The 14,314-nt window shown below is 31.1% G+C and overlaps 1 protein-coding gene across 1 annotated transcript; it reads left to right on the forward strand.

Annotated features, from left to right (window-relative positions):
- Positions 1–539: 539 nt before the first annotated feature.
- LOC106684532 (uncharacterized) lies at positions 540–12,609 on the forward strand. Its single transcript, XM_014426661.3, has 4 exons — positions 540–655; positions 7,927–8,082; positions 10,581–10,742; positions 12,347–12,609. Exons 1-4 carry the CDS (start codon positions 584–586, stop codon positions 12,518–12,520), a joined length of 564 nt encoding a protein of 187 aa, XP_014282147.1. The 5' UTR covers positions 540–583; the 3' UTR covers positions 12,521–12,609.
- Positions 12,610–14,314: the final 1,705 nt, after the last annotated feature.

Below are 14,314 nucleotides of genomic sequence, written 5' to 3' on the forward strand. Positions count from 1 at the left end.
TTGTTTTGGTTTTTATTTTATGTATGTTAAATCCACAATCCACTGTCTGAAGCTTACAAATTTTCTCTGAGTATTAATCATTAATAATCAAATTACCTGTTCAATTAAAGTGCATCAACACGAATCATATATAATGTTCAGATAAGAATTATTAAGATAAGTAATTATGGGTATTAAAAAGTTTTACCTGTAGTTGAACAGCCGTGACACCGACATGGAGACATAAAATTTGTCCTTGAAAGTAGGCCTCTAAACGGTAAAGCATCCTTTTTAGTATCCTGTAAAGAAAAAAATACATTCAATTCGCTGTTTTTCAACAAGATTAAATTCTAATCTATAGAATATATATCTGTAATGTATTGCTAATAAATATTGAATTATTGGGTAATTTAGTAGCTTAAACGCCTTGAATCCATTTGAACACAATTATTAGGAAAATAGAGTTAATAATATAAGGTTTCATAACAGGTATATTTAATTTTCAAGCTGATAATAATCTCTGATGACTATCTAGAGCAAATCCGGGATACTAACTTCCGTCACATTATTTTTCACTCTTTAGTATTGCACATTCGTCAGACCAATGTATCTATTATATATTGCAGTGTTAAGTTGGTGTGTTGCGGCATATCCAGCTGCTAATGTTCCAAAAGGGGTAAGTAACTTGAAATACAAATAATATTAAAATATAAGGCTAAGAAATGAGCAGGGCCGCCATCAGGAAAAAAAAAACCTGATCCCTGGACAAAATAATAGAGCGGGCCCTATTCAACTTAATATTTCATGTGCTTCATTCAATTACAAATTCAGTTACTGTAGCCGTGAGTCAAACCAGTGGGTTCAAGAGCCTTCCGGAGTCCACCCTGCCTTATGAGTTTTCGTTCATTTCATTGATGAAAAATCGGCGGTAAAGCCTGACCATGGTGATTGGTTACCTCCTTGCACAACCGTTGTTCAAGAAACAGTACTTACTTATAAAAATACTGAACCTCCGACTCATCATGGGTTACAGTGGTTCAGATTTTTTTCAATATAAACTTACTACTGGATTACAACAACAAGAGTTTTTTTAAAAAATAAAATACAGTACAGGTTTGCTAACCCATTAGAAATCGAAAATTTCCACCAGCGTTTTAAGTTTTTACGAATTAAAACCGAAGTATAAATTTAATTCCGTGTGAGTCTGTATTCAAATCCACAAAACGGACAAAATACCTAATACCGTTGATTCAATTTTGACCACATTTTCAGGGATAGGTACCTAGAATGTTCCCTATCAATTTATCAAAATCTATCCACTAACTTCACGTACGGATGCGCATATGTTTTTTCCCTTGTTACACGACTTTGTCTGATTTGTGTCAAAGTTAGAAGAATTTTAGAGATTAATATAAAAAAGTCAATTTTATCAAATACAATGCACGACTATCGTATACGCAAGCACAAATTATTTTTCTTGACTAACCTTAATTTCAAAGATGTTTAACCTTAGTTTCAAAGTTCGCTAACATTTTAATACAGCTTGTCTAATAGATTTTATAATCAAACGACCTTGAAATGTAGGTAATTATGAGGACAATAGAAATAAAATTTTTTATAAAAGGAGGATGAGAAATAAAAAAATAACAATAGACGTTTAAATCTATAGAATTAAGAAAATTTCCAGGAAAGCCATATACAGGAAATAAAAGGCTACATAAAAAAAAAGTAGGAAGCTTCACTGATCTAAGTATATACTTGGCAGACATTTTTTCAAGCTAATCTTCTTAACAATGATTGTATTTTTCAATAATCATCAATAAAACAAAGTGTTCTAACATAAAACAGCTCAAACTCGATTTGTTTGTCGTATTTTTTACTGAAAACAGGTGACTTTGGAACAATATTGAAGGCCATCGGAAGAGAGTGTAGGTTCGTTTCATAACACCTAGTACACGGCTTTGGGGATATCTGATGCATATATATACATATATAAGTATCGGCGAAAGCAAAATGTTAAAAAAGAGAAGAAGGAATAAGATCTGACACGCTTGGATTGTTGTAAAATATTGGCTTTATTGTGTTCAGTACGTCTCTATAAATATGTTCGATTAGCTGATCTTCTCAGTCAACGGACATCAAAGTAACAGCTGACTCAGTCCGTAACTCCCCCCCCCCCCGATAGTCTACGATCAATCCTCCTAAACTAATAAATACTATTTAACAATATAACAAAAACACAAAAACTATTTACAACAAAAATAACAGAAAAAACAAAAACTATTTACAACAAAAATAAATTCCTATATACATATCATTGTAAAAAAACTCACAAGCTCCCCGAAGTAAACGCTACATACTTAATTTAAAGAACATAATAAAAGAACTCTTCATACAATAAATCAACAAGTTAAAATGAAAAAACAATGTTTACAAAAGTCAAAAATAATAAATAGAATAAATTTACATTTTCTGTAATATAATCTGGTTGTGGCAATATGAGGACACTCCAGTTTTTATTTTGTGATTGCCGAAAGTTTTAACTGTTCAATATGGATAGTTCTCCTCTTTCTCGGTTCTCTGACACTTTCTAATGTAACTATGTTGTGTTCTCTAATGTTTATCACCCTGAATGGACCCTCGTATCCCCTATATGGACCTTATCTCCTAACCCTTGTTAAACTCCCAACTTTCTGTAGACGATCGTCCCGATTTTGATATCTCCCATCCTGTTTGTGACATGTAAATTCTCCCGTGCTACCTTCCTGGTTTTTTCCTTTTCTATCCTCCCTCCGTGATTTCTCCCATAACTTTATTTGTTCTTGCCCCAGGGATGATTTCTCTCCCCATAATTTCAGCCTAAATTTCCTGACTACCTGGAATACTCTATGTAAATGCTGCACGTGTTCTTCTTCGTTCTTACTGAGCACTAAGAGATCGTCCATATAAATCTGGCATAGAGATTCATCAATTGCTCTCAAAAACTCCTCCAACAGGCGCTGGAAGGTTATGGGAGCATTTTTGAGGCCAAACGGCATCCTTGTAAATTCGTAATCGCCCCTCTCAAATGTGAATGCCGTCTTATGTTGATCCTTAGGGTGTATTTTAATTTGATGATATCTAGCCTTCAAGTCCCAAGAGCTAAATACCGTAGCACATCTGGGGATCGGATACTTCTCGTCTACAGTATTCTCGTTCTTATAATCTATCACTACCCTGTACTTTTCGGTAATTTCACCAGGTGCGCTCACCTTTTTCACTGCCCACAACGGACTATTGTACGGGAAAGTACTGTCAATAATTATTCCCTGGCGTTTAAAACTTTTGAACTTTTAAACTCTTCGCGGATATGGTGAGGTAGCGCTTGCGGGTATCTCCTGTTTTCACATAAGTGACCTTGTCTTGTTTATGTGTGATCTCATGAACCGTCTTCCCAGTTGCCCCGAGCATGTCTCCTTTAAAAAAAATATATCTTCACATTCCCTCTTAAGCCTCTGTCTCCAGTCCTCAGCTTGATTGCTCCGACAATTAACCCCCCAACTTAATTCTCCATTTCCCCTTGATATTTTTAACCCTAGCACCTATCTTTTCTACCACACAAGGGCCACCAAGGTTGATTAATTTATATTGACATTCCTGAATCTGGTGTGTCCTCTCTCCACTATACAATCGTTCTAGGGCTTCTCGGCACATGATGGTGTTAGAACAACTGGTGTCCACCAAGCACCTCACTCCTGTTATATCTATTATAGGCAGACCGCCGCTCTTCTCCCTCACGTTGTTATTCAGCATTCTGCAGTAGCCTCTCTGCTGAAATCCCCTCCAGATGTCTCGCGTCTTCCTCTCTCTAGTTCCTCGCCTCCATCCACTTCTGTTCCCTTGTTTCCATCCTCCTGTTTCCTGAGTCAGCTAACATCGAAGTAACAGCTAACTCAGGCCATAACTTATAAATACATATTTTCCGTTACACTTTGAAAAATAAGCTTAATTCGGTGTTCATGGTTGTTTCCTAGGTAGAACAATAAAATAAATTGAATTTACGAATAGTAAACAATGTCAAATAAAAGAACCAGGAATGTGGATGGCAAATGGAGGAAAGAAAATAAACTTTGAGACAGAGTATTCAAGGGCAAAGATTTTATATGGAATAGCTCAGTGTGACAAAATGATTATGGAGGTGTTTAAAGATGAAGTATGGCATAAAATATCTGGACGGAAGAAAAATAAGATGAATAGAAAATTAAGACTGTCACATAACAGAGAATATTGTGATCTTGATTATGTAGGAAGGCTGGAATTGAATTTTATCCTGTCCACCAAAGGTTTTTTTGAGGTTTTGTACACCTCCATTGCCACTTCAAATAGAGTGAGAGGTTAGAAAATTGTTATTTGAATTAAATTGCTATTTAAGAAGTGCATTTTTAGGTTCTCAGCTTCTTACATCGAAATCCACCATTTTTTTATGATTGTAAAGATCTTGTGCACCTCTCTAGGCCCTCATGGAAGGATAGCGCAGAATAATAAGATATAACAAACAAAAGAACTTAGGATGTAGAAGGTATATGGAGGAAAGATAATAAACTTCGAGAAACAATATTCAAGGGCAAAGATTTTAAATGGAATATCTCAGAGTGACAAAATGATTATGGAGGAGTTTAAAAATGAAGTATCTAGATGGAAGAAAAATGTGAGGAATAGAGAATTTAGAAAGCCACACAACAGAAAATACTTCAATTTTCATTATGTAGGAAGTCTTAAAATAATTCTATTAAGCTGTCAATGTGGTTGAGTAAGATGATCTGACTCCGATTGATTATGTGAGGTACTCTATAGCAGAAGACCTCGACAATGTGTGTTCAAATAAGTACCAGGTAGGTGCCAGCCGTAAGTCCTCTAAGGATGGTAACTTAGCTCTACAGGATACTATGTCTGTAGGCGCAAAGAAGGAATGCTAGTCCGGAATGGGTGCCAACTATGGATACGACATTGACAACAAAATATCGATGTTCAATATTAAAGAATCGATGTTTACAAAACATTGCCAAAAATAAATGTTTTTGAACATTTTAGCAACATAAGGTCTGTTCCAACAACTTCTGACTATCCAGAACTGCACGGTGCATGCACAGTATAGAATCAGGGAGAGAAAAACATGTTCAACCCACACTCCTTACAGTTTCGGACAGTCAGAAGAGGTTGTTCCAACAAATTCCAAGTTCAAACACCTGTCAGCCAATTGAATTTGCAGGAAGGTAACTTCATTCAACAGGGTACTATTAGGTAGATACGAGGGGGTATGTAAGTCCGGACTAAATGCCAACCACCGGTCCTGCTTTTTGCTGCGGCTACCTTGGAGCAGGGCTAAGGTATAGTGGGGAAAAAAGATCCAGAGAAGGCAGAGAAATATATTATGAAATATATAGTACTAGAACATACAGATTCACTGTAAACATTGTTATCCTCTCCCAATAAAGAGGTGATTCCCGTAATACGGGAAGTCGTACTGTGGCCTCATAATTTTGGCCGAGTCAAGAGATACTAAGTGTAAGACGTAAGCTTTCAGTGGATCAGCAGATGCTTTATTAATTCAAATGATATTTATCAATATTACAATATCTTATATAGTTTTTAAATGTTTGAAATTAAAGTATATACGAGGAATAGTACAATTATCATTCTACTGCATTTGCCTGATGTCAGTAGTAGTTTATATGTTAGCTGGTAGATTGCATCATGAAGGTCATACTGGTTTTAGTAGCTATATTACTTACAATCTAGACCAGCAGCTATTGGTGTCGCTACAAAGCATTAATGCCGATTTACATTTCTAAACTTTTTGTAGTCTAATTCTCATCGTCAGAATCAAATCTGCTTGTGGCAGATAATTATTTATTCTGTTACTGTAGCCGTGAGTTAACCCTGTAGGTTCAGGAGCTCTCGGAGGGCCACCCAGTCTCTTAAAGTGAGTAACCTTAATTGAGGAAAAATCTGGCTGCTGAATGTGATTCTGAACTAATCACCTCCTTGCACAACCATTATTGAAGAAACAGTACATCCTTACTAAGTTCTGAACTCCTGACCCTTTATAAGTTGTAGCGGTACAGATTTTTATTCTCATCATCAGAATACAATTTTTCAAAAGTACACACACTAATAATTATTATTAAAGCAAAAATTTTTCCTATAAAAATATTAAAATCCATTATTGTATAAAGAGCTGAGGAAAAACTAGTTACAAATAAAACTATAAATAAATTGTCATGGCTACAATGTTTATTTATTAATGAATGGAATATGGTCCGGGTGCGGTCAAAAAAACTTAAATAGTAAATAATTATACTATTTTATTTATTATTTATTTACTATTTGAGTTTTTTTGACCGCACCCGGACCATATTCCATTTATCTATACACACGTTCAATCAATAATCTTCCTTTATTTATTAATGAACCATTAATAAATAAAAATTTTATCTATACCAATTTAGTCATAGTTTTATTTATAAATAATTTTTACCACCTCTGGTTGTACAATATAATTAATTACCTTAATTTAGTATTTTTGTTGGTCATATTTTTTATCCTAACAGTAATTTTTTAATAAAATTTCATCGATTAGATTTAAAACATAATGCCAATACTTTAGTTGCTACCGGAATACCTATCTCTAGTTTATCAATCCTCCATTTACATTCAACATTTTTATTTCTTTTATTTGTTAAATTTTTACTATTACAAGCTATCCTCACATGAGGGTCAAGAGAAGTGCATAAGATCTTAAAAATTATAAAAAAAACTTTCTTGGGTGAAAAAAGATAAAACCTCAAGATGCATTTCTATAAAACCAACTTATTTCACATAAAATATTTAAGAGGGACTGCCCCTCTAATTAGTGTAAGAGGTTTGAAAATTTTTAGTTATTAATGGTTCATTTATTAGCATTGACATTTTATCATTAAAACTTAGTTATAGTTTTATTAATAACTAATTTTTCTTCAGCTCTGTGTACAACAAATGAATTTTAATTTTATAGAATACAGAAAAAAATGTAACAAATTAATCATTGGTTTAAAATATTAATTATTGTGCTGTACTTTAGTAAATTAGTTTCTGGTGATGAGAATAAAACTCCAAAATGTTAAAAAATATAAATTGGCATTTCAGTTATAAAATAAGAAATCATTGAAAGGAAGTCACTAAACATTAATAGAATCATCTTTTCACATAATTTTAATAAAAATATTATACACTATATGACCATTGATTCTCTATTCCTCCCATCTTTCTTTCAGTCATATATTTTAAGCAATATTCCATTTAAACACAACCATAACCATAGTTCTTCCCTTCACCAAAGCACTTTCTTACATTCAGGACCCTTAAGAAACAATAATAAGCAATGGCAATCTTATAAATTCATAATAGCTATATAGTAGACATAAAGTTTTTGCAACAGAAAAATAACATTCCCTTTTTTTTCTTTTTATTAAATTTTAATTTATATCTTAAATTTTATTATATAATTATATATTATATAATTATAATATTATTATATAATTAATTCTTAATTGTTTTTATTGATATTTTTTACCAAAAATCATATTGTCTTGTCGCTCAAAATTTGAAATTTTATCGGTATTTGTTAGTTTATTCAATTCATATTTAATATCTCCTAAAGATACAGTCTCATTATGTTAGCAATATTAGCTAAATTTGTAATTTAAAACGTGCCAACAAATTTATAAAGTTATCAAGTCATAGTCAAAATCAACTGTACATAATGTATGACTAAAACAGTATTACTGTTTGTTGTAGCACATAAACATGTCTTTGAAATTTCATTTTATTTATCTGAGAACTCAAATAATTAATCTCAATAACAACTACTAGATGTAGAGCAGAAGACATCATGACTAATATATATATTTTTTTTTATATATGGTGTAGTTTGGAAAAAGACTAATGATATTCAAGAGGCTAGACCATTGTAAAGACCAGGGTCTAGGAACATGGACCTTCTCAGTCTCTTTGGTAAAGACTGGTAGCAAATACTTATTTAATGGCAACATCACTTGGCCGTTAGACATTGATGAAAATCTAAAGGTAAAATATATTTATTTTATTTTCTTATTCCATGCAATACATAAATTCATATCAGAAGCAATAGATAAATTCATAAACTTCGATTAGTTGAATTGACTAATGAGTTAAGTGTTTAATGCAAAAAACAGTATATAATGAAAAAACTCAAACACTAAATATAAACACAATTAAAATAAATACAATTAGTGCATACACAGTATGATTTTTTTTCCACTCCAAATACTGTACTCACCATGCCACACCAGTTTGATGATAGTTATATATAGTGTAGGAACAAGTCTTTTAACCCTATGGTTAATACTTGTCCTTCTCTAACTCTAGGGTCTTATTTTTATCCTTACTTGCTTTTATTGGTATCAATGAATAAATTTTATTCACATAGAAGTAAAGAACACACTAACTGCATAAAATCACCATCTAAGAATAATTTATTTTCTGGCATATTAAAAAAGTTTCATAAATAAATATATTGGCATTCTATGAGCAAAACAATTTATACTGCATCTTACAAAATATTTTTCATTATAATTTAATGCATCAGAAACTTTTTTAATTCCAAAACTTGTCATTCTCTGTTTTAAACATTTACAAATCCCAAGTATGAGAACATTTACACCTGTGTAATTCAAAATCTAGGGAACATAGCTCAGTAAAATTTCACATCTTTTCAAGCCTATACCAACTAAGCAACTGTACAAGATTTTATGAAAAACTAAGATGGTATGGTTCAAAAGTGTGTTGAATTGACATGAAATGAATCTATTTGTTTCTTAATCGCAGATAGAGTTTGAACAACTTTATGATTACACTTAAACCTTACTTATCTCTATACTTCAAGAACAAGTAATCCAACAATAAAAGTCTGCGACATATTGTTTAACAAACTATAACATTAGGAGAAAGAAAACCAACGATTATTTTTCAACTGAACTCATCCAACAATTAGCAACCATCAGCCATCAACCAGAAGGTTAACATTTCCTCTTTTCTCCTCAGCCTTTTTGTGCCTTTCACTACTACTGGTGTACCACTATCTGCTACACCAAATTTTTAATGTCAGTGGAGTAAATTTATCCTTTAAAAAGCAAAGTAACTAACTTTTATGATAAAACATATATAATATTATATATTACTTGGTAGTTATTAAATAAATTACAATATCAGTTGTGTATTTTCATAAATTTATGCCTCTCCTTAAATCTATCCCAGGACCCCAAACCTTTTCTTTAACAATATTTTTATCTCCTTCCATACATCAATCGAAAATCTTGGTATCACTTTTGATCAAACTTTAAACTTGGAATCAAACTTGGATTCAATGAAAAAATCAAACTTGGAAACCACACATTGCCCAAATTTCCCACCGAACCATAGCTACCTTAAAGCAATTCAATAGAATCCGTCATCTCCTTCCACTTAAAACCCGTTAACTCTTAGTTTCCCCTCTTGTTTTCCCCCACTTTGACAATGGCTGTCTGGTATATGGTGGACTCTCGGGTAATCTCGAATCTAAACTTAAACGTCTCATGAATTGTGCAGTACGATTTATTTTGGGGATCACCAGAGATACACATATAAACCAGTATTACGCCGAGCTGAAGTGGCTCAATCCATCCTTCCGATATTTACCCTTATTTCCTAGCTTCTTTTTTATTCCAAGCAATTAGTACTCAACACCCCTCCTATATCCTAGAGAACCTGAAATTCAAATTCTCTGTCCAATCCCGTACTACCAGGTCCTGTTTATCTTAAATCTACCCTCCACCTCACCGAACTGCTGCGTTTGATAAATCATTTTTTACCCGAGCTGCATATCTCTGGAACTCCATTCCCTCTAACATACTTCCCCAACCATTTCCTCGTTTAAATCCCTTATATTTCACTACCTTTTACCTCACCAATCTGATCCATTATGATAGTAGTACAGATATTTCGTAATTAATTTTTTGTTTTCTTTTTACTTAGTCAATTATTTTTTTTAATTAATCTATTTTTTTTTCTCTTTGTATATAAGTTATAATTAAGTGTGGCCACACTGTTTTATGGCCAATAAATGTTATTATAAAATTCAAATTGCCTTTGTAATTGTTCTGAAGGGACCTAGTACCAGAATAATAAACTATTTTTCATTTCATTTCAAATTTTAGATTGTTACTAAAATTTAGAGCACAATTTTTTTTATAAAAATGGGAGTGGAGGTACAAATTTCAGGAATAGAAAGAAGATGAGATACAAAATTGTCCTACCAGGGCCAATGGAAGGTAAAGAAAAAATATAAAACAAAAAAATAATTTCTAACCTCTTTCACTGTTAGATGTTGTTTCTGACACTATTTTGATGGAATTTGAAATAATTTAAAATCTTAATCTCATAACAGAAAGAAAAATTGATAATTATCTGTTACTACTAATTAATAGGAAACTAAAGTCACTGTAACCACGATCAGCAAATAGGACGTGCTAGAAATAATTTTTTTTATATTTCATTATTTTTTTTAGGTCAGAATAACAGCATCCTTATTCAAAGATGGTCAATTTCATGATGGATATTTGGATGCTATAATGGATGGCTGTCAACAATTTGAACAGTTATCAAATGGTTTTTTAAAATCTTTTTTTGCATCAACAGATATCGAAAATAATCAGTGTCCTTATCCGAAGGTATACTATCAGTATTATTTTTTAAATATATTTTTTAATTCTATAAATTTCAATTACTGTCATGTAAAACAAAATAAATGCTCAACTAAGAATAATAGCGATAGATCAATCCATTCCAAGTGATCCAAAATAAATTTTGAGTCACTTGACCATTTATAATTGTTTTTATATCATGTTTGTTGATTCCTCCATGCTACTGGAGATCAGAACAGTTGGAAAATCATTATTCCTCTATCTGTTTACAAACAGTAGTCATGTTTCTTTGGTTATAGCAGCCAATTTCAGTAAATGCAAGAATTTACTGTTTCCCCAATAGTTCAAAAACAATATGACTAAGAAAGATTAAACTAATTCCATTATAAAGGTATAAAAGAACATAAAGTACAAATAACATTAAATGTTTTTAGCACTTTTAATGTGTTTGCGGCTTTAGTGCACTTACATTTATATTATATTTTTAAAAAAAAAGTGCACTTACTCAGCCACCCCTGACTCATTGCCAGTGGCGTGGTAAGAGGGCTGCACTGGTATCTTCAAGAGCACTGCTCTACCCATCCTGTGTGGGGGATAGAGGGGCTCAGGATCCTTAGGTCAAGATGGTAAATATTTTACATAATAGTGTAAATGTAATTAGTGCTTATTTTATTAGTATTATTATTATGTTTTTTTATTTCATTTATTTTTTTTATTATTACTATTTTATTATTTTTTATTATTGTTATATAAGTTCAAAATTTTACTTTATCCTAGTTTGATTATGTCTATTTTATTCATTATTTCTTCATGAACATAGGTCATATCATAAGTTTTGTTTAAATTTGGTAACTGTTTGAAAATGTCGGAAAACAAATACGTGAAAATAACATTTGAGGACTGCTTATTTTTATTTTGCTTGAACAATACCAATAATAAAAATATAATTCCATGGACCTGTTAAAACTTACACTACTTCACCATATTTTAAAACAGTTATTAAACAACTAATAAGTATCTAACTACAACAAAAGGAGATACGTTGTATATATTATTCCTTCAAATAGAAAAAATTGTTCGAAAATGGATTTTTTTAATTTTTATTTTAGTGTTAAACTTCAGATTTATTTTAGTCATACAGTAAGAATAACTTTTTTTTATTAAAGCTTCACCTTTAAACTGGTATTTGTTTCATCTTTTTAAATTATACAGTTTTTTAACTATTGCCAACACTGTGAATCCAAAATTGGCCTATACAATGGAAGAAAAATTGCTTCCATTAGTTAACAGATTGAGAGAAACAAAAAAGTGTCTGTTTTTCATCGGTAGATACATGGATGAATCAATATACAAAATAGATAAAAAAACAAAAATAGTTAAGCAACCACCATTAAACCACTTGGTATGGATTGACCCACATATGAGAAGTTTTTGAAGGGCAGCTAAATAAATGATAATTGGAATCTCTGAAGAATATATTCTAGAGATGATTATCTTTACAAAAAAATGTGGAATAGCATAACGATAATATCAAAAAAAAGTTAAAATGAACAAACTATACTATACTAAATGCTTAACTAAATAACTATGACAAAACTAACAATTACTTAATCACCTATGTATTTTTTTAGGGAACCTATATTTATAAAAACTTCCAAATGGAGAGTAATCCAACATTGCCAAACTCAACACCAAATGGCCTGTACAACCTGAATATCTATATTATTGATGGCAAAGACAACCTTCTAGGATGTGGTACTTCCTATGTGGATGTAAAAGCAGACAATAGAAAAGCAAAGCAATAACCTTCTATAATTATTCTAAAAAATTAACAATGAAATAATTTCTCATGTCACACATATATAAATATATCAGAAAAATTTCAGAAATGAAACTTTTTAACTTTCACAAATTAACTTCAAAACTAATTTAGTCTCCTTCTCCCCAATTTTAACCTCATTTTCTTTAAAAATAATATAATTTTTAAAATACATGTTTAAAGCGGTTATTTATGACATAAATAAATAATTTTAAAATCTATAAATCGGTTCTTGAAAAATGAAAAACGTCTCTGAAACACTTAGAAAATAAAATAGAATTTAATGGATGAAATTTTGCCAATTAGAAATTGAAGTAGCAATGCTAGTAAATTATTTTTGTTTAAGTTAATATTCTTTTAAATGATTATTTAAAAATTACCTTAAATATTATGTATTACTGATGATCAAAACCTCGATTGAATTTTTTCCAACTAACCAGGTTGGCCACTAAGGACAACAAAAAAAATAGCACAATACAATGTTCATTTTATTAAAAGCTTAATTCCAAAATTAAATTAATCGATTTTGATATTTATCTGTTTGATTATTACAATAATTACCCATTTTATTTTTATAAAACTCCAGAAAGAATTTTTTAATAGTATATAACGAGCAGTTGAAGTTTTTTTTGCATGTTATGATTTCATAAATTCACATTTTATACTACTAACAAACACAAAAAAATCAGGCGTCTAAAAACATTAAATTAAACCAACCTTCAAAAAATTCCACGGGAAATCATAAAGCTGATTATTACCTATGCCAAAACAATAATTTTCTCATAAAACATTGATCGACATCTTCTCCATTCGATAATGATTGATAAAATTCCGTTTTCTATGTAATTTTGTTCCTATCCTTATGCCTAATGTAAAAATTTAGGTATGTAATCTTGTAACCACATTAACTAGGCATTTTTTCATGGACGAAAATGTATTAATCCAGGTTTGGCGATCGAAAAGGAGAAAACAGTATCAATCATGGGCGTACCGAGTGGCAGCTGCCCCCCTCCCTAGAAGTAACAAAAGTATTAATTTAATAAATAAAAAATTTTCCAAGCAAATAATTGTACTAAGAAATTAGTGCTATAATTATAAATAATTATCTTCAAATTTTGGTTTGGTTCGCCTTTTCCGAGCAGAAACATCACAACTAACCAATCCCTTGCCCCCGTTTTAATCCTTGGTACGCCCTAGGTATCAATGCTATAAAATTATGGTAAAAATTAACTTACATAATAGAAAAGTAAAGACTCGGTAGTAATACTATACATTTAATTCTTGCAAACCATAATAAATAACGAACGCGAATCAATATTGTTTCTATATTTAAGAGACTGTAATAAAGCATAACAACTGCAAGGAATTAAACTTTTATATTTGTTAATTACAATGTCTTACCTTCAACTAGTTGCCACTTACCTAATAATAACTATGATATTCTTTAGAATTCAAATTTCCTTTTAAAAATCTCTTAAATTAGCCCAAAGAAGCTGGTAATGCAAAAACCTTCAATTCACAATGAACATCAGTCACCATATTTTAAGAGCAAGAGCCTTATTTTAAGAAAAACAAAAAAATGGACTGATTATACATGAATTTTTTTCCATTATTTTTTAATATGTATTTTGAATTATCAACAAATAAGATGCGATATCATGAATAATTTTATAGTTTCCTCATATTTATGTGGATGACATACTACAATCCTAAGCTTTGTTGAGAAGAATGGGTAGTTGCCAAAGTCAATACTCAACTTTTTATCAGAAATTGGAGGGCA

This window comes from Halyomorpha halys, unplaced genomic scaffold, assembly GCF_000696795.3.
Source record: "Halyomorpha halys isolate HHAL.00 unplaced genomic scaffold, Hhal_1.1 Scaffold588.1, whole genome shotgun sequence".
Lineage (NCBI taxonomy): Eukaryota > Metazoa > Arthropoda > Insecta > Hemiptera > Pentatomidae > Halyomorpha > Halyomorpha halys.